At 34.2% G+C, this 21,212-nt stretch overlaps 4 protein-coding genes across 7 annotated transcripts; 3 read left to right on the top strand and 1 right to left on the bottom strand.

The window, feature by feature from the left end:
- The first annotated feature begins 2,056 nt into the window (after positions 1 to 2,056).
- Positions 2,057 to 5,742, top strand: LOC140836784 (protein RTF1 homolog). Of its 3 annotated transcripts, none has more exons than XM_073202562.1 (2): positions 2,057 to 2,208; positions 3,718 to 5,742. In XM_073202562.1, exon 2 carries the CDS (start codon positions 3,748 to 3,750, stop codon positions 5,605 to 5,607), a length of 1,860 nt encoding a protein of 619 aa, XP_073058663.1. In that variant the 5' UTR covers positions 2,057 to 2,208; positions 3,718 to 3,747; the 3' UTR covers positions 5,608 to 5,742. The 3 variants fall into 3 exon arrangements, with proteins under 3 accessions (XP_073058663.1, XP_073058666.1, XP_073058665.1); XM_073202565.1 differs by lacking the exon at positions 2,057 to 2,208 and adding an exon at positions 2,326 to 2,344; XM_073202564.1 differs by lacking the exon at positions 2,057 to 2,208 and adding an exon at positions 2,371 to 3,396.
- A 1,648-nt stretch (positions 5,743 to 7,390) lies between these two features.
- Positions 7,391 to 9,303, top strand: LOC140836783 (uncharacterized protein At4g19900-like). Its single transcript, XM_073202561.1, has one exon. The coding sequence runs from the start codon at positions 7,663 to 7,665 to the stop codon at positions 9,064 to 9,066; it is 1,404 nt and encodes a 467-aa protein (XP_073058662.1). The 5' UTR covers positions 7,391 to 7,662; the 3' UTR covers positions 9,067 to 9,303.
- A 6,784-nt stretch (positions 9,304 to 16,087) lies between these two features.
- LOC140836780 (uncharacterized) lies at positions 16,088 to 18,487 on the top strand. 2 transcript variants are annotated; one of them, XM_073202559.1, is made up of 2 exons: positions 16,088 to 17,340; positions 17,449 to 18,487. In XM_073202559.1, exon 1 carries the CDS (start codon positions 16,434 to 16,436, stop codon positions 17,259 to 17,261), a length of 828 nt encoding a protein of 275 aa, XP_073058660.1. In that variant the 5' UTR covers positions 16,088 to 16,433; the 3' UTR covers positions 17,262 to 17,340; positions 17,449 to 18,487. The 2 variants fall into 2 exon arrangements, with proteins under 2 accessions (XP_073058660.1, XP_073058658.1); XM_073202557.1 differs by having other exon boundaries at positions 16,089 to 17,340; positions 17,455 to 18,487.
- Positions 18,209 to 20,901, bottom strand: LOC140836782 (uncharacterized). Its single transcript, XM_073202560.1, has 4 exons — positions 20,482 to 20,901; positions 19,470 to 19,669; positions 18,629 to 18,913; positions 18,209 to 18,486 (listed from the first exon to the last, which is right to left on the bottom strand). The coding sequence occupies exons 1-3, from the start codon at positions 20,569 to 20,571 to the stop codon at positions 18,658 to 18,660; spliced, it is 546 nt and encodes a 181-aa protein (XP_073058661.1). The 5' UTR covers positions 20,572 to 20,901; the 3' UTR covers positions 18,209 to 18,486; positions 18,629 to 18,657.
- Positions 20,902 to 21,212: the final 311 nt, after the last annotated feature.

The raw sequence follows: 21,212 nt of genomic DNA, 5'->3' as shown, positions 1-21,212 counted from the left end.
TGTGTTTTACTCTATCCAAAACCTATGTTAAGAAATCATTATCACTCAAGAGTTTTAATGATCGACAAAATCAAAACAACATACACTGTTCAGGATATAGCTGCAATTTTTTTGTGTAACAGAAACCACCTCAACCGTCTAGCTCAGCAACCGGACAGCTTCTAAACCGGCTAAAACTAAAGGAGTTTAACCGCTTAAACAACGGAAAACTTATATCGCAACCATATAAAAATTAAGAAGCATGACCGCTTGAATTACAGACCGCTTGTAATTCAACCGTTTGAAGTAAACGGAGCTCGAAATTTGAAGAACTTCCTAAACCGGTTGTTCGTAGACATTAAATAATGTCATTAAGAGAGCTATTTATTGTTCACTTAATTAAAAAAATTCTCTGACTGTTTCAGGACATTCAATGGTTTACACCGCTTCAAAGTTAGCTAGTTTCTACACCAGTCCCGAGAATGATCTGCATTTATATCACTATCCCAGAAAAGAAAGATCATTTATAACTTACAAATTTCTTATGACAAAAACATTTCATATAAACGGTAACTAAATAGTAACTCTTCAAAGAACTAGACTCAAGGTCATGCTAGTAAAGAGAACATTAAATGCATTTCTAAGGAACATTTAATGCAGATGCAGCTAATAGTGATACAACATTCCATGGTTAAGGTTTACGTTACTCACCCTCCTCCCGACCTTTGGAATGTCAGCTTATAAAAGAAGAGTTGAGAGTATGCAAGAGTAGATGAGTGTTTTTGATCAAACTATGCAATTATCACAAGCCTGCATACTTTAAAGATTCAGAGCGCACTCAAAGCTTACATACTTCATCGTTCATCAGAACGCACTAAACAGAAAGATATCTGATCATTCAAGGATCATCTTCGTGCTACCAAAAACATATTGTTTTGTTTACATCAGTAACCTTTTGGTTATTCGATTAAGTTGTGGTATCTGGTGAACTGAGTGTTCTTAAAATCCAGAATTGTAAAGTGATCACGAAGAGTTAAAAAACAGGCTGTGCAATAAGTCCTGATTGGAGTGGACTGTTGTAAAGAGTTTTTTTAAAGTCAAAGTTTTTTAGTGAAATCCTTCCTGAAGAGGAATAAAAGATGACGTTGGAGTTATCATCTCTGAACATTCATAAAAATCTTGTGTCTTTACTTCTTGCGAGCACTTATTTTTCATACTGCATTTTGTTGATAAGTTTGCCAACATGTTAAAGCTATCATTAGAAATTTTGAACTGTTTTCTGCACTTCACAACGAATCATATTTCTAACAGTTTGAGAAGAAATTTCAACCGCCTAAAAACGGTTGAAAACAAATCTTAAAAACAAATTATTATAAAGAGTTTAGCAACCCCTCTAAACTCTTTCCAGATCCCTACAATCAGTTTAATGGAGGATTGTCTAAGTTCATATCCACAACTCCTAAGAACTTAATTTATCTGATGTGAGGCTTCTATGGTGCGTGAAATTTAAAAGACATTTTAACATATGGCTTATAAGGACGGTCCAACACACAACGATAGGTCTGAGTTCCGACATCATGTTAAGATCATGGATTTGTGCGTAAGTTCCACCTCAAAGCCAACTCAATGAAGATGATTGTTCAAATGGATATATACAACTCTCAATAACTTAATACATCTGAACGATCCAAAATAACAAAAAATATATTATATTTTTGGTTCTGTATTTACATCGTATATATTTTTAGTTATTTTAACGGTGAATTTGTATTTTAATTATGTAACTTACATATTTTTCATTTTTGATCATATAACGATAAATTTTTATTTTTGTATAAATTATTTTTGTCTATGCTTTTTCGCCTCTTTATATACATGCAACACATGCGCAATGACTGATAAAAACTAAATACATAAACACTCAATACGGAGTTATCGGGAATAGAATACAGACACCAAAGAAGAATGAAAATATATGCAATGTTAAGCACAAAAAAACATATTATTCACATAAAATTTTAAAAAATAGAACCATTTTTTTTAATTATAATTATACATTTATGTTGTCGGGCTTCCAGGAAAATTTGGAGGGCCCGAGTATATTTATCACGGTTGAGGTTCAGAGAATCAAAAAATTTCTCACTGTGAATAAAGGAAAGGGTTTGCAAATAGCCAATTACTCAGATTTGTGCCGCTGCTCGTTAGGTTTCTCTTATTCCTACGTACATCGTAAGTTCCTTTCCCTTATTCTCATCATCGTATACAAATCTTAAGAGTCAGTCTAATGAAATTGATGTTTAATTTATTTGGATCCTGAAGATCGAATGTGTTTGGGTCGGGAAGGAAGCCGTTGCTGGATTTTAGGGTTTGCACACTTTGATGTTGATTTACACTTACATTATATGTTTTAACTGCTTACGCTTATTTATTTATTAGATTCTTTTAAATCTTTTACTCACAAAGAACTGTATAATTTCGAGTCACGGGTCGATTGTAATTCATTTTTATTTTTTCTAGAATCCGTCGAGAAGGAGTTCTATCGTATTTCTCCTCTTCTTCTTTCAGTTGAAATTTGGATCTTTATCTGGGTTTTCGGTAGCCTAAGTTTTATTAATATTTCGAACCAAGTTTTACACGATAAGGCTAAATTACGTTGTTTTGGTAAATTGGACTATCAAATGGTAGAATTGCAGCAATTTACGGATAACTCATGGGAGATGCGAATTGAGATTAGGATGCTTGTGGCTGAGATTGCATTTTTTGGTGCTCTTTACCAAAATGAAGTTTGTGTATATGGAGAGCAATCCAATTGAAACTCACAATTGAGTGTGAGTTTACAATCGAAAATTTTTAGGACTTTGCTGCAGTTTTTTTATTCCCGATGTCTGTCTAACGTTGACACCTTTTGCTGTCTATTGTGGCCTAGTAGTTGTTTTGTTGACTGGCATGTGTTACAGTAGTGCCTCGCGTCTCTGATTTAACTTGAAAAAACGTTATGGTGTTATCCGTAATAAGCTCCATGAAAGAGCATTAAAACTTCTAGTTTTAGGTCGATGGATTGGTATCTTTTTTTTTTTGGCATGTAATGTATCTGGGAACACTTGTTTTAATGGAATGCTTTAAATTTTTTGATTAACTTGCAAACAGTGTGGATATCATTTTTTATGTGCATAGTTTGAAATGGAAGGATTCGGGCACCATTTCTTAAAAATGACAAGGATGCCATGAGTATGTGTTATTTGTTAAATACTACACCAACTTTTGATATCTGGTTGATCAGATAAATGATTTGAATGATCCAGATTCTCTGCAGATACACTTAAAAATCATATTTCTTCTTGAAATGTTTTCTGTATGAGGTGATTGTGTTGAACATTACCTGGGTCCTGGAGTGCGATTTGATACAGAAGCTTTTGGGTAAATGTGTTTTCTTTCCTTTTAAAAAATCAGCATTTGTTAAGAAACATAATACTTGGATGGGCCATTTTTAGGGTAAAAAGGCACTTACAAAGCCAGAAGTTAGAACATCTGTTTTGGCTTACGCTTCATCTTCTATCTCCTTTCACTACTTTATCCAAACACATACCCATTCTTTAGATTTTTTAAAAAGCACTTGAATATGGTCAACTATTTCTAGCATCCTTGAAGCCAAGTGCTTCTGTATCCAAATCGATCCATGGATCTTAACATAATACACAATTGATGCAACTGATTATGCACTGTTATTATTCAATGCAGCTTTCTGTTCAGAATTTGGGGTAAGTGTCAATGGCGGACTTAGAAAAATTGCTTCTCGAAGCAGCTGGAAGGACAACCAAGAGGAGCCGCCATTCACCTCCTCCGTCTAGAAGAAGGGGGAAGGGTGCATATTCGGATGACGGAAGTGATTCGAAGAATGATGATTCAGATGATGATCGCCCTTACTCAAATAGAAAACCTTCTGGTTCGCAGGTGCCTCTAAAGAAGAGGTTGGATCCCACAGAAAGGGTTGATCGTAGCATTCAAGAAGAAGGTGATGGAGATGATGATTCTGATAATGAGCATGACAGCGACAATGATTCTCTTGGGAGTGATCTGTACAAGGATGAAGATGATCGGGAAAAGCTCTCAAAGCTGACAGAGCTCGAACGAGAGATGATATTAGAAGCCCGTGCAACAAAGAGAAGCGATCGAGATTTGACTGAAAAATTCAAGAAAAGGAAAAGCCAAGATAGAAAAGGAATCCCTCCTGATGCACATAGTCGTGGCATGCGCTCCAAAGCTGAAAGGGCCGGTGCACTTGATGAGTTAGTAAAACGAAGAAGAGATGCTGCCAAGGGGAGTTCTGGAAGGAGATATTCACCCGTCAAGAGGAGAACTTTCACTGCAGCAACTCTCAGTAGCCCTAGTAGGAGTGGAAGTGAGTCTCGGAGTGATGAGGAAGAATCAACTGGTGACGGTGGTATGGCTGATAGCGATGAAGACAAAATGTCCGTCGAGTCCAAGTTGCCAACGTATGAGGATATCAAAGACATTACAATTCGAAGGTCAAAATTGACAAAATGGTTCATGGAACCGTTTTTTGACGAACTGATTGTTGGCTGCTTTGTACGAGTTGGGATTGGGAAGTCACGGTCCGGTCCTATTTATAGGCTTTGTATGGTACGTAATGTTGATGCGACGGACCCTGATCGACAGTATAAGCTTGACAACAAAACCACTCATAAATTCTTGAATGTTGTTTGGGGCAATGAAAGCTCTGCTGCTAGGTGGCAGATGGCGATGGTTTCTGATTCTCCACCCGCCAAGACAGAGTTTGATCAATGGCTTAGGGAGGTAGAGCGCAGTGGTGGGCACATGCCCTCAAAACAAGAGGTCATGGAAAAGAAAGAGGCCATAAAGAAAACAAATTCATTTGTGTACTCTGCTGCCACCGTGAAACAGATGTTGCAGGAGAAAAAATCTGCCACATGGAGGCCACTGAATGTTGCAGCAGAGAAAGATCGTTTGAGGAGGGATTTGGAAATCGCCAAAGAGAAAGATGATGCGACAGAGGTGGAGAAGATCAATGCAAGACTGCGAGAATTAGATGCAGCTCGGCAAGCCCAAGATAAAGATACAAAGGCATTTAAGTTGGCAGAAATGAACAGAAAGAACAGGGTTGAGAATTTCAAAAATGCATCCGAACTGAAGCCAGTGAATACAGGCTTAAAAGCTGGCGAGGCTGGGTATGATCCTTTTTCTAGGAGGTGGACTAGGTCGAGAAATTATTATGTGGCAAATTCCAGTGGAGGAGAAGCTGTGGATGGAATGAAAGTTGATGAAAGTGCTGTGTTAGCTGATAGTAAGGCTGGAATGGTAGCTACTGCAGCAGCCCTCGAAGCTGCAGCTGGTGCAGGGAAGTTGGTGGATACGAATGCTCCAGTAGATCAAGGTACTGAATCAAACATGCTACATAATTTTGACCTGCAGATATCATTAACTGTGCTTCAGAAATTTGGTGGGCCTCAAGGAGCCCAAGGTGGATTTATGGCAAGGAAACAGTGGATTGAAGCCACTGTTGGTTGTAAAGTTCCAGACAATGATGGGAAGAGGCATGCATTAACATTGACAGTCAGTGACTACAAAAGGCGAAGGGGGTTACTATGAGGTCCGACTCTGTTTTCTTTTTTTCTCTGTTGTCCAATGTACGCACTTGAAGTTTGAAACTTTCTGAACTACATTTTTTTTGTTGATATAATAGGGTTGGAGATTTACCTTAACCTAACCAACATACTTATTTTTTCCTTTTCTTTCCTGTACTGCATAATTTTGTGATGCTTCTTGTGGTTTAGAGTTTAAACCTATGAATTATGTTGATATGTTTATCTCCTTTTTCTGTTTTTTTTTTAAAATTATTTTTACTGGGTTTATTATGTTTACTTGTTTGATGAACTACTCAAGATCGGCTTGTTGAATTTTACCTTCTGCCGGTAGTTCTTGTGTTTTAGCCTTCTAGGTACATATGATTTTACTAATTACAGTCGGTGCTGGGGAGTTGAACTAGCAACATGGGAAGGAGACATTGACAATTGAGATTTTGGATGGATCTCTATTTCCTTTACACACTCGCTCCTCATTTAACTATATACGCACAGCAGCCCACATTGTGAATTCCTCGTTCACTGCGGCCATCACCGTCTCTTGTTTGACCAGGCGATGGTGGTGTGATATATTTCTTGACGTTGGTTTTGAGCTAAAATGGGGGATGCAGTTGTAATCTAATAATAATATGTGCCATACTACCCCAGATATTATTGAAATTTCACGTGGTTATTTTCTGGGGCAGTTTTTTAAAAAGTCGTACTGTGAGTTTTTTTTTTTTTTAAATAGTTCTCTCATGTATTTCGATATATAGAAATGACTTTTTTGAATAAAACACACGATGAGTCCGTCCATTCACCATAATTTCCTCTCTTTTTTATATGATCAATGGGTTTGCGATATTATCCAACCTGTTACTAAGATCACAGTCACAGAGAGTGACATTTTTTCTGTACATATTATATAAGCTAAGCACGTGCAGAGTGCATTCTTTTTCAATATAAAATTGCATTTCGCAACATTTGATGCCATGGACTACTTTTTTGTAACTTTTCTTTTCTGTTTTTTTTTTACTGCCTTTCTTTAATTGAAATGGCCCAATCGTTCTCTTTTACTTTCCTTTTCTTTTCCCCGCTTTCTTTTTCTTTACAAAATGTTGCTGAAGTTCAATAAATTTTCCGTCTAATCTAGATTGATTGCAATTATTAACTTGTGAAAGTGAGTAAGATTAGTCTGAAAACATTTCAAAAAAAAAAAAAAATGATTAGTCTGAAAAACTGTCCAGTCTCGTTTAATACTCACGTTTTCATACCATATCATGTTCATTTCTTGTATAAAATCATAATTACTTGTACTTTAACTTGATTTTCTTCTACTTTTCATAAATACTTCTCATTATATATATTATTATCAAAAACTTCTAAATAACATCAACCTAATACAGTTAAAATAATGGATCGTCGTTTTGTTTTTGGATTTAGGTTTTGGTGAAAAATAAATATTTGGTTGTAATGAAAAATTAAAAATTTTAATATATTATATTCTAGGCGGGATGGAAATCCGAGAAGGAAATGTTTTTAAGATTTTATTTAAATTTTAAAATGTAAAATGGGAAAAAAATTGTTTTGTAAAAAATTATAAAGTAAGTTAAATATTTATTTGTTTATGTAGAGAAGTAAGTGTATACTATGTCGGATATATTAAAAATATCAATTTATATTATTTTGTATTTTACAATATTTTTCTTTGAATTAAAAAAATCAACTGATATTCATAGAATTAGCAGTCCCTTACAAACTAGGACTATAGTTATTCTTGTTAAAGCATTTGCGACTTAAGTGAGGCGACTGCCGCCACTTCCCGACAGCTCATATTTCCACACTTAATGCTTGTAAGCAATCATCAAATAAGTACGAACAAAATTCAATTCCATCGTTAGAAATTATCTTCTTTGAAGAAAATCCAGACCCATTTCAATTTTTGCTTTTGCTTGCCGCCTTCTCGTCGAAAAAGCTGTGAAAAATGCACTTCAATAATTTCCTCTCCCATCTTTTGCCGCTGGGTTTCTAGCAATTTCTTGATCTTTATCTGTGTTGGAGTGGGAAGTTTCCATCCTGAGATATGAAAACTACAAGCAACACTGTATCTCCCGGAGATATTTATGGGAAATATCCATGTTCTACCGTCTTTTTACCTTTTTCATTGGCTTACCTTTTTCATTGGCAAAGAACCAAGAAGTCTTTCTGTGCTTTGGCTTCTCTTATTTTTCTCTGCCTTTTAGCTTATAATGGTGCCTCTATTTTCTACACCCGCGTCCCAGTTCCGGCTAAAATTCCACCTGAACCGGGGATTTTGTGGCCGGGACTAATCACTACATCAGGAAAGTGTGTATCTGATTCGCTTTCACCAAAACCATCATCTTCTGTGAAATATTCAGTGAAAGAGCAAAATACCGACAAAAGATTTATAACACGTTTGCCTCTTTTGCATAAAAATCAAAACTTGGTGGGGTTTATGAACGGAACCACAGTGTATCACCCTCATAGGAGGAGAAGGATGGGGCCTTCAGTTAAGATTCTTGGCTCTGAAGTTAAAGCAAAGCATTTCGAACAAAGGGTAACTGAATTTTTTAATGTCAACTCTTCTGATTCTTCTTGTAAGTTTCGATTTTTTATGACTTGGATTTCTTCAGTGGAGTCTTATGGGGGCAGAGAGTTGTTTTCTTTGGAGAGTTTATTTAAAGCACACCCAAATGGCTGCCTAATTATTGTGTCTGATTCCTTGGATTCAAGAAATGGGGAGCAAATCTTGACACCCTTTTCAGCTAAAGGGTTTAAACTGACTGCAATTTCCCCTGATTTCAATTATTTGTTCAAGGACACTCCTGCTCAAGGTTGGTACAACCAGTTGATGCAAGGAAATGTAAATCCTGGAGAGGTTTCTCTCGGTCAGAACCTGTCGAATTTGCTTAGGTTGGGGTTATTGTACAGATTTGGTGGAATTTATTTAGACACGGATATTGTAGTTTTGAAAAGTTTCGGGGATTTGAGAAATATGATCGGTGCTCAGACTATTGATCATGAAACTGGGAAATGGAGCAGGTTGAATAATGCTGTGTTGATATTTGACGAGGGTCATCCGTTGCTCTTCAAGTTCATTCAAGAATTTGCTCTCACATTTGATGGGAATAAATGGGGACACAACGGTCCTTATTTGGTTTCGAGGGTTGTTTCTAGGGTGAATGGGAGGCCTGGATACAATTTCACCGTGATGCCGCCTATCGCGTTTTATCCGGTGGATTGGAGTAAAATAGGGAGCTTGTTTCAGGGGCCTAATGGTTTGAGTCACTCAAAATGGTTGCTTGCTAAGCTAAGGCAAATTCGCAGCCAAAGTTTTACAGTTCATCTGTGGAATAAGCAGAGCAGAGGTTTCAAGGTTGAAAAGGGTAGCATTATCCAGCATATAATGATCAGTTCTTGCGTCTTCTGCAATTCTTCTTCAACCACAGTAGGCAGAGTTCGCTAAATCGAATCGCATCCGTGTTTTGATAGTGTGTAATTCTATCTCGGACCAACTCAGTCCATTCAGTAGACTTGTCTTGTGAGATATGTGTGGGGAAAGATAGTTTCCTCACGCATGTGATAAGAAAAATACTACAGCTATCGTTCATGTTTTCTACTCAAAATCACTTGTCCACCATATGTAAACTCTTTAGGAATATATAATTAATCTGTTAATAGTTTATTTTATCTTATTTTGTCATATTATTTACTTATTTATTAATTATTTAAATCAAATAATTTAATTTAAATTATTATTAAGATTTGATTTATTGTTTGATTATTTCACTCTTAATAATTTCCATCCCACTTATCCATCTACTTCTCTTAATCGTCACTGATATATTTTCACAATTTACTATAATTTATTAAACAAAAAATAATTTTTAATAATTAAATTCGTTCACTCTAAATGGATGATGTTGCTGCTACAGTTTCTAGTAGGAAAAACAATTAAAAATAAAACCAACTCATAGCCCATTGGGTTTCAGGTACAATAGCCCAATTAAATTCTCCCAAACAACTATTCATTTCATGGCCCCAATTTTGTCCCTTTTGCCTCATTTTCCTCTTTGCAACTCTGCTACTGTTTATTTTTCCTTTTAGTTCACTCACCCGATTGATTCGGACAGATGCGTTTTTTGCCATCGTTACGGAACAAAAACTTCACAATTGTTCAAATTGGTCATATGTTACGTGGTATTCTGTTATAGATACTTGAGTAGGATGAGATTGTTACAATCGAGTATCGAATTTGAAGTTTCGTCCAAAACTTGAGACTTGATGTCAGATGAATTATATACACACACACACACATATATATATATATATATATATATATATATATATATATATATGTATATGCGTGTGTGTATGTGTGTGTATTTATATATTGAAACATCAAACAATTGTAAATCCGTATAGTGATTATATTACCAAATTTGAAAGTTTTGTGCGAAACATGTGAAGTGACAATCTTCACCAGGTAAAATGGGGAAGTGTCCAAAATGCATATCGAGTGTCCTAGATCCAAGGCATTTGTCCCCCTCTTCCTTCAAACTTCCATTTATTATGTGTCTCAATATCAAATTCAAATCCATGTTTCTCACCGAATTACATTTCTTGAAGACCCCATCATGATTTCCCATTGTCACTTTCAACCAACCATGACCATCGGATATATATGGATATATAAATATATATTGAAAGTGACAATGAGAATTCTTGATGAGGTCCGGCAGTATTCTATTAATTTGATAGTACGATAAGAAAGAAATAGATGAATCCTTCTTTCTACCATATTATCGATCTCTTATTCTATAAAGTTTTAATCGAGTTCTTTTGCACACATGATGCATCACTTGCATGTGTGTACAATTTTTTTTTATCATTATCGATAGACTAAAAGTGAAATTGATAATCTGGTGGGACTAAATCGATCTTTGAATAGTTGAAATAAAAAAATAAATGTAAAAGTGTGTTGAAATTTAGAGTGGGTCTCATGTGAGACCGTCTCACGAATCTTAATCTGTCAGACGAGTCAACCCCACTCATATCCACAATAAAAAGTAATACTCTTAGCATAAAAAATAATATTTTTTCATGGATGACCCAAATAAAAGATCTGTCTCACAAATACGACCCGTGAGATCGTCTCACACAAGTTTTTGCCTGAAATTTAACAAAAACAAAAGTGTAAAATTAATATCATATAAGGGTAAAGTTGAAAGAAAAAGTTGGTGTCTTTTCTAGGTGGTTACTATCATGTCCTCAACTTTAATAAAAAAGTTGGTGTCTTTTCTAGGTGGTTACTATCATGTCCTCAACTTTAATAAAATAGAATATATATATATATGTATATATATATATATATATATATCTATGTATATATATGTATGTATATGCTTGGGGATTATGGTTAGAATTTTACTGAATGGAAAAATCGTATTTCACCCCTTAAAATTGGAACTTCAGAAAATTAAAATTGAGAATTAGTCCCCAACATATTTTTAGTTTAATTTTAAAAATTAAAAGATGGAAAAAAAAATTCCAAACACCCATCCAATCCTACAATATATTTGCACGTGATGTGTGTGTATGTAATAATAGCTATCTATCATAAATACTGCTTATTATAAAATCCAAATTTCAATATTTAGTAATTTATTCAGTTTATTTAAATTGAAATTTAATCTAAACAGATTAGTATAAATAAAACAAGAAAATTACCACAAGTATGTTATAGAATTAATCATGTTTACGAATTTTTTTACTAATTAGAGATATACACTTTTATACCACTTAGATGAGAAGTGATATAAAACTAGAAAGAAGTTGTAATTATATATATAATTAAATATTTAAATCTCACAATATTTAGTCCCTCCCGATTGAATTTACGCCATCTTCCTCACAATAAAATGAGATGGTCTCATGAATTTATATCTGTGAGACATGTTGATCTGGTCCATAATTATATTAAAAAGTGATATTTTTATATAAAAATAATATTTTTTTATGATCTGAGTTCATCATCGTACAAACACGACCGGTATAAGATGGATATATAATTATTAATCTACGAGTGGGTTGCACCGAGTCCGCACCCCATTTCCGACGAATATTCGTTTCGGACAAGTTGGGATGGAACGATTTACAAAAGTGGCTTTACCGAACTGACCCACCAATCCAATTATTATTATTATTATTATTATTATTATTGTAATAATAATTCTTAATTAGTGATTACCCCACTTGCGAGTGGTAATTAATGTTATGTCTATTCCGTTTAAAGTTGCATATAATTAATAAGTCATCATTATAAGTTGCAACGAACACATGTTATTAATGATAATTTGGTTGCTCTTTAATTATGATTAAAGTTCATTTGGAATGATGATTTGATTGATCCTTAATCGTACGTGTTCATGTTAATAATTTAATTCGACGAGTTGGTCATGACTCGAGTCCTACAAGATTCATTACCCGACCTATACTCACCGGATATACCGTTGTGTATCCATTTGATTCGAATTCATTGTCATCCCTGATCAATTAGCGTACCTGCAGCATTGATCCGTTCATCGTTCGAGTCTGAAAATTTCCACATATATTCCCTCATTAAGCAAAATTTTAAAGAGGCTGTCGGCCGTGATATTGAGGAAGAACGGAGTAGCCCGGAATTGAAGGTAAGCATCTTCCTTCTCCTCTTCATAAACAAAAAGAAAATCAAGGAAAAAGATAAACCTCAATATTTGTGCACAGCTACATTAATAAATATATTTTATTTACCATCACTAAAATAAATAGTATGAAGTAAATATATTATGAAAGTAATTTTTTTTTAAAATTTGTATTTTGGTTACTTAAATCCAATGACAAAAACAAATTTTAATTTGTTGTCATGTAATGATCACTATGATTTTTAAAAAATTATTTATTCAACTTATTAAAATTAAATGTTTTTTCATTAATATTTAATAATTTATCCAATAAGTTTAAGATATATTATTAATTAACTGAGATATTTAAGTAATTACAAATAATTTCACAAAACCAATTTTTCTTTTTTAAAACCATATCAAATATCATATAATTTATTACACCGTATAATTTATTTCTATATTCTTATCACATTTATCATACATATTTGTTTTTATCATATCTTCGAATCAAACTATATACCAAGAGGAATATCGTTAGTTTTTGAAATAATTAGTTTGTTGATATATAAGTTTCCAGAGTAGGTCTCTTGTAAGACAATCTCACGAATCTTTTATCTATGAGAAGTATCAACCCTACCGATATTCACAATAAAAAATAATACTCATAGCATAAAAATTAATATTTTTTTATGGATGACCCAAATAAGAGATTGATCTTATAAAATACGACCCGTGAGATCGTCTCACACAAATTTTTCAAGTTTCCATTACGTCAAATTATCACCGTGCTCTAGCTTTGATCATAATCTTTCTCAATCAAATCAAGAAATCGTGTTTTCTTGACCGACGATTTTATTTGATGGACGATCATTCTTTTTGCGACCACAATGCCGACTTTTGTAGCACCCTACGACCTCTACACCTACGGGCTCTTCAACTTTTTCTGCTACTTAATCTTAATACTAATATTATTAATATTAATATTAATATTTTTTAGCAGTAACTTTGTGTTACTTATTGTATGATAAAACTTTTTTCAAGAAATGACAATTGACAAAATTTGCCTGTCGCTTGGTGTTCGGATCTTTGCGAAATATCATGAAAAGTGAAATACCTAATTTTTACATGGCTATGCATATTTCAAGTAAATCTTAGCTTCAATCAACACCATTTTTTTTTGTGAAATTGATTGAAAGATTAATCATATTTAGGTTGTGTTCGGATTGATGAATTTGAAATAATGAATTTTAAGTTTCTTGACGGAAATTTTAATATTGTGTTGGAAGGAAGAATTTATATTTATGAGTGGATGATAAATGATTATGTTGGAGAATGAATTTGACTTTGAAGCAAAAATATATATGTATACTTAAAACATTACAATCGATTTCAAATCTTTTATTCTAATTTAGAGTCAAATAGATGCAATAGATTTAATATGTGAATTTGATTTCAAATTCGCCTAATATTTCATCCAAATGAAGCTTAAGTGAATCTCAAATCAACTATATATTATTAAGCAACTTCAATAGTAATTGTTGATTTCAAATACACCAAAAATGAATATCTTCCCCAATTAAAGGCAAAAAATTGTGTGAGAAGATCTCACGAGTCGTATTTTGTAATATGGCTCTTTTATTTGGGTCTACCATGAAAAAATATTATTTTTTATGCCAAGAGTATTACTTTTTATTGTGAATATCGATAGAATTGACACGTCTCACAAATAAATATTCGTGAGATCGTCTCACAAGAGAATCCAACATAACCTAGACTTAATTGAATTTCTTGAAACTTATAAGTAATAAATTATTTAAGAACAAGTGATTTGTTAATGTTGCATTATAGTTTTTGTGAGATAATATGATAGTTAATTATATTCACCTCCCTTGAAATTTATCACAATTACAAAAAAAATCAAAATAAACTACCCCTAACATTTTTATATATCTTACATATTGCCTCTCTAATAAAAAAATTATAAACCAAAAATCTCTAAAACATTCCAAATTTACCGCTTACTAATAATACTCAACAAATTATAATTTTTAATGTTTTCATTTTTATTTTCTTGAGAAGTTTTTGTATTTTCATATTTGACAAATTTGATTTGTTTGAAAATATATGTAATCCAAAAAAACTCTAAAACATTCAAAATATACCGTTTTATTAATATTACTATATAAATTTTAATTTTTAATATTTTCAATTTTTTTAGAAGTTTCACTTTAACTATTTTATTCGTATAATATTTTTATTTTAAATATGAAAATTTAATTGTTTTCTATAATTTGATTATAATTATCCAGATTAAACATAAATTTCTAACATTTGACAAATTAAATTTAAAATTAATATCAAATTTAATTGCATCTTAATTAATTTATTTTTATTTTTAAATATAAAATTACTATCAAATCTGAAATCCTTTCAAATATCTAAACTTTAAATTTATTGGATTCGATCAGTCTCCGTCACTAGATAGAGCCGGTTGCTTGACGGCAGCTTAACACAACCCCCACCCCCTCCCCCCACCCCTCCATGCATGTGATAGCATCATCTATCTTCCATATCATCCATGGTCCACATGAATCAACTTCATTTTCTTTTCTCTGTGTGTTATAAATAATGTAACATGTAAGTATAGTTAATATATGCATATAAATCATATTCTTATCTAATATGTGGATTTGGAATTCATTGTGCTTGATATAATTATGTTGTACGTAAATAAGTTGGAGATGGATTTGATTTTTAGTTTCAACAATAAAAATAGATTTTGAATGATAACACGTAATGATTTAAAAGCAAGCGAAAATAGATGATGTATAGACATGTCAAAACGGGCTGGCGGGGCGGGCCGACCCGCCACCCGCCGCAACCCGCCATTAGGCGGGGCGGGGCGGGCCGGCCCGCATTTTGGCGGGCCTCTAAATGGCCAACCCAACCCAACCCACCTTGGGCCGCGGGTTAGGCGGGCCGACCCGCTTTTTTTTTTTAAAATAAAAAAATGATAAACATTAATCTAGTAAACATAGAAGAAAAATATATTTCAATCAAATAGTTTCATAAAATACTTAAAAACATTGAAATAAGAAATTAAGAAAGCATACAACATAATCCATAAAAAGCAAAGTGATTAAACCAAACATGAAGATTGAGACGTGGAAGAGAACATAAAGTCAAGAAAAGAGACAATTGTAAATTTTATAAAATATTATCTGTTCAACAATACACATAATTAGCAAACCTCCATCGGGTTCAAAAAATTTCACTCCAACTCGTCGGATTTCAAACGAAACCGCTCTTGGGTTCACAAACACCTGCTATGGTTAAAAATTATTTTTAGCTTCATGAATAAAATTTACAGAGATTCAGATTTTACCAGAGTGAGTGATGGAGGCGAGGCCCATGAGAAAAATAAAAAATAAATAAGATAAGAGAGTGATGTAGGCGCATGAGACTTATTACAATTTTTATATAAAACTTAAAAATGTATAATTCTACATTAATTTGGCGGGCTTTGGCGGGCCAGCCCGCCCCGTTTGGGCCCGACCCGTCTTGACCCGCAACCCAAACGGGCTCAACCCATTTGGCCCGCCTCCAGACGGGCTGCTATTTTATCAACCCAACCCACTCAATTTTTATAGCGGGGCGGGCCGGCCCGACGGGCCTAACCCAATTTGACAAGTATAATGATGTATATGGTATCACATCGATGTTTCGATTAAAAATGAATAAAAAACAATAAAAAAACAAGGTTATATACAACTTTTGTAAGTTGTAATAAAAAAAATAAACATTGACAATTTTCTTGAAATATCGTTATTTTTAGAGATACTGATAGACAATGATGGCCAAGTACGCCCATTTCTCACCACCTTCTTCTTCCTATCGATTCCCATGGAACTGAATCATTCAATCCCTTGTTATAACATCCTCACAACCAACCCGTGTCGCTCCTCAGATATCAAGAATTTATTCCTCCTCGTACCCTTTCTTGATTAGTTCTACGTATCCATCTTCCACCCTGCCATACACAAACCTCAAATCTGATATATGGTCATTTTCCTGTCCATAAAAGAGTGTGCTAGAGAAGATATTTCTTTATTTCATAAATCTTGATCTAATTTGCTATTTGAGTTCTTGTAAGATCTGATATCGAGACATGGGATTGGGTACTAAACAGGTTTGCGATGATCATCAAGATGAGGACTGGGAACAGTCTTTACTGGAGTCAGGTATTTTGGAGCCACGATCAGAATCCTTAACGTGTCCGAGGTGTAGTTCAACAAATACTAAGTTTTGTTACTTCAACAACTACAACAAATCTCAGCCTCGCCATTTGTGCAAATCTTGCAAAAGGCACTGGACCAAAGGTGGCACTCTTCGTAACATTCCAGTTGGTGGTGGCCGGAAACACAAGCGGCCCAAGATTTCAAACACCTCCACCACCACCACCACCACCACCACCACCTCACCAGTTCAAACTTGCGGAAAATTTTCTTCAGTTGCCAATATTAACGACCATAAAATCACCTATAACTCTCTCTACCATTCCTTGATCCCCCCCTCGTCTCCCTTATCGTATAATTCAACAAATGGCATTAGCAAGGAGCTTTTAGTGGGAAGAGATGAGACAGACAATACAACTGGTTTGAATGTCCCGGAGCCTCAGAATCTGAACACTGATTTTACATTTAATACATTTGAAATGAATTCTTCTTCGATTATGAATCCTACTTCCTATCAATCCTTAAATTCATATGATCAGTACTATCCCAGCAGTTTTGTATCCATGGAAGAATCAACCATTACCACAGTCAATATTCCATCCACTAGCAGTATCCCATGGCCTGGCCCGGATACCACAACTACTGGTATAGAAGACTTTCCAAACTATTGGAATTGTATTTGGAAAAATGAGATTGAGTTGTCTACTACATCTGATATCAACATAGCATGGGACAACAATGAGATAGAGATCAAACCCTAAAGCCATTTTTCAAGAATCTTGTCTGAAATAAATCCAGCACCGTTTGATCTAAATGTGGTTGCTATAACTATAATCTTAAGTAAGTTATATGTAAATATTCATTGATTTGCATTTAATTAATTTGGGTAGTGTGTGCTGTCAAACTTTGGGTTGTTACAATAGATACATGCTAATTGTTTAGTATCAGTTTCAGGTCTATATTTGTGTTGGTAGAATGGCTGGTTACATCGCATAGAGATCCAAATATGATATCTGGGCAGCTAAAAGATTCCGGCTACAATATTCGACATACTATAATTTTTAGTAGAACGATTCAATTTGTTTTCGTTAATTATGTGTTTCCTATTTAAGTTGGTCTTGTTCTACTCAGTTTCTTGAAGACGAAAGAATCATTGACAAATATAGGTTTATGTAAGACTAAAGGTGGATTTTAACAAGGGTGGCATGAGGGGACAAGCCACCAACTTCGTGGGGTACGTAAATGAGATGTGTGATCGATAATTAATCCTGGTGTATGTATGTATGTATTTCTGGTGCATATATTTTATTTTGTTCTTCTTGCAAGACTAATGTATGGTTTCTCTTGATTTTTTTTAATAACGTTTATGTGTTTAAGCAAACATGTGCTCTGATGGGTACCAGAAGGTAAGATCTGCTAAAAAAATTAGTCTACATAGGGTTGGGAAATGGACTATTTAAGTGTATCTTATATATTTTCATAGGTTGGCATGATCCAACATAAACGAGTGATACATGGAACTGTTCGATGAAATGATCTGATGGTGCATAAGGGACTGTAGAATCTCGAGTAGGAGATATTCAAACTCGACTGATCAAAACAAGATAATCACGAAGGAACATACTTACAATCAACACATGCTCTTTTTTTTTTTTGGTTATATACTTATTTTTACACTCGAACATTGAATTGTATTCAACATACAAAATGAAATCAAATGTATGACTAGTTTATTAAAGCCAAGTCCAAAAAACATAGTAAAAAATACAGACCAACAGATGAATAGCAAATTCACTCGAACTGAAATACAATGAATATTAGAAACCGAGATATGTAAAGAGAATCTGTGCACACACACCACTACTTCACTTTCATGGTGGGAGCTCGGAGATTATTAGATCAAACCACGCAACATACATCTAACTATTTTCATGTAATTTGACTTGATCCTCGATTAAATCCAGAAGTAGGACAGATATTTAGTTCCTGCTCGATAAAATAAAAACGATTGGTTAAGGTTTTTCAATAAAATATAAAACTGGAAAATTGTATATTCTTCAACGTCATGTGTATGTGGTGCTGTATTTTGCCAGTTTGTTTAAAGAGTGCAAGTTGATATGAAAATTACCAAAAATATGTTCCTTGAGTGGGGATTGTCTATATGGATCCCATCCTTATGCCAGCATCCCGACTTTGAGGCAGGGATCCATCATTAGCTTTAGAATAGCTCACGTAAAACAGCTCAGAAAATATGCCAGTAAAGATGATGAAGGCTGCTCCTGCTCCAAAGACTCCCTTTCTCAAGGTTTCACACGACGGAGGATTGTCAGACAACAAGGTCCGATACTTAGTATGGTACGCATTTCTCACCGAACCAGCTAACAAACACACCTCCGCAATGAAAAATGTCACCCTGCATTATCAACAATTACACCATATAAATTGATGGGAGACCAACTCTGTGAATGCATTTGGGGTCATAGTTATTAGAGAGGCAAGGTGCATGAAAACAATGGATATCGTAGAGCTAAGGTGCAAGATGCAAAGCAAGACACGCCTCCTGTCAAAGTTTAGACACTTAGAGAATGCTCATTAGCATCTAAGATCTTAAAAATATTTCAATATATGTAACCTTACCCATATGTACGGTTCCAAACTATTGAACTTATTCATTAGTTTAGATGAAATAATAAATTGGTATCACTTTGTATTTCACCGCAATTAACCATCTCTACATTTAAAACATGCTTAAAAGATGCATTAAGTCTTAAGAGCACACAACACTTGTTTTCAAGGCAAAGGCGTGTGCTCGGCATGCACCTAAGCACAAAGGCTGAGTCTCATTGTGCCTTGAACTAGACTCCGTATTGGATGGATTAGCAAATGTCCTCCCGAAAAAATGACAATAAAACAACTTCATCTTCTTGAGCTACATGCTGAATGCCGTTTGATTTAAATGAACAATATACCAGCAGATGATGAAAAAGGCGATTGCTTGTGCCCTTGAACGACTAGGACGAAGAGCTCTCCCACAACACAAGCATCTACTTATGGCCATAATCAGTACCTGACTAGCCATTAGGAGCAAAAGTGATCCCACACCAAAACCAGTTGCTATGTCTGAATCATAGACACAATATTTAGAATTTGCATTTGTTTCAATCTTGGCCTGTCAAGATTATGAAAAACTGTGCGTTAGTGCTGGCCTGTGAAATGAATTCTATTGGAGTGAAGTTTTTACAAAGAATTATTAATATAATCACCTGCTCAAGAATTTTGAGCAAGGAAACATCCAAATATAAATAAAAACTTTTCAAAGTGAATATAGACTACATGTGTTCCTTGAAAGAATGAATAACTATGATAAAGTACTTAAGAATTTTGTGAGTAGCCACATCCCACTGGGATTAACAAAAATTAGGAAGTGCAAGAAAAACATAGTGAAATCCCCGTGTTTCAAACGATGATTAGATACAAAATCAATTACTTCCAAAGTTGTTGAGCGAAAACATTCCACAATGAATTGAAACTATCTTGAAGGGTAATCTAGACAAAGTGAATCCCCTCATTTTTAAAGGATATAAAAAATTCAAGAACATGCCACTCTGATTAGAAACTAACTCCATACTCCAAAAATACGCTTTATATTATCCTAAGAATGCTATATAGGTAATTTCCAAATTAACATATGACAACCATACACATAATTGTACTCTACAACTTCGAAAATCCGACCACAAATTAGCGTCTCTGCAAGCATCTGAACATCATTTTTAAAAATAAAAAAGAGCTAAAGTTTCACTGAGTCACCGACCAAATCATGCCCAGCAAAAAAAAAAAAAAACAGCAAATCAGCATAAAATCCACATAAATCTCCCACAGTAACACGTCAAATCCGCACCCACATGGATGATCTAAAACAAAATAAAAGACGAAGCGAGATAAAGGAAAAAGGAAAGATTAAAGAAAATCAGTACTCACAGAAGACCTGCGTTGCTCAGCGGCAACAGCAAGTGCAAAAGCAATCAAATCAAGAACAAAAACAACCACCAACACCAACGTCGAAGCCATCACAAAAATGGAACTTTTCCTGTAATCCCAACTTCTCCCACTTCCTACAGAAGCAAAATAGTGCAGGGAAGCGCCAGATCAACAACAACAGAGGCAGGAAGAGAGAAGTGTATTTCCACAAATTATGCAAAACCGGCGACACCAGAGAGAGAAGTGTATTGCTTTTTAAGCTTCCTGAATTGCTTCAGTTTCTTTGCATAAACACGGGTAAAGCGTGGGATTATGGAATACAGGTTGCGCTTCACATTCAAGAAGTTCTTTTCTACGGTTACTTGTTGTTTGTACACTCTCTCACGCGGAGAAACAAGAAAGAAATTCAACCAGACTGCGTGCTAAAACAATACATCCGTACACTGCTTTAATTATATTTTATATGTATTTGTATTTTAAAAAAAAGTATGGTATTGATTACTAATAATATACATTAAAAAATAGTGTTTTTTATATGGAAGTGTTGTATTTTCTGAAATGGAAATTAGTTAGAGATATTTTGTTCATATAAATCAACCATTACTCTCTTTTGTCATTAAACTATTACCCGCAAGAAGATTAATTATAAAATTAAGGCATAAATTATCTATTTCTACTTAATAATAGAGCCTCAAAAACTTCTATACCATCGCCAAACCGAACCAAAATCA

The sequence above is a fragment of the Primulina eburnea genome, chromosome 7 (assembly GCF_022965805.1).
Source record: "Primulina eburnea isolate SZY01 chromosome 7, ASM2296580v1, whole genome shotgun sequence".
In the NCBI taxonomy this organism is placed as follows: Eukaryota; Viridiplantae; Streptophyta; class Magnoliopsida; order Lamiales; family Gesneriaceae; genus Primulina; species Primulina eburnea.
Note: the sequence above shows the minus strand (reverse complement) of the source record. Positions and strands in the feature narration are given on the sequence as shown.

Bases quoted from the DNA above. Each gene is read 5' to 3' on its own strand.
- LOC140836784 (XM_073202562.1), top strand. From the start codon at position 3,748: ATGGCGGACTTAGAAAAATTGCTTCTCGAAGCAGCTGGAAGGACAACC.
- LOC140836783 (XM_073202561.1), top strand. From the start codon at position 7,663: ATGAAAACTACAAGCAACACTGTATCTCCCGGAGATATTTATGGGAAA.
- LOC140836780 (XM_073202559.1), top strand. From the start codon at position 16,434: ATGGGATTGGGTACTAAACAGGTTTGCGATGATCATCAAGATGAGGAC.
- LOC140836782 (XM_073202560.1), bottom strand. From the start codon at position 20,571: ATGGCTTCGACGTTGGTGTTGGTGGTTGTTTTTGTTCTTGATTTGATT. The intron at 19,670-20,481 runs GTGAGTACTGAT...TAATCTTGACAG, and splicing joins CTGAGCAACGCAGGTCTTCT to GCCAAGATTGAAACAAATGC. The intron at 18,914-19,469 runs GTATATTGTTCA...TTGATAATGCAG, and splicing joins GCCTTTTTCATCATCTGCTG to GGTGACATTTTTCATTGCGG.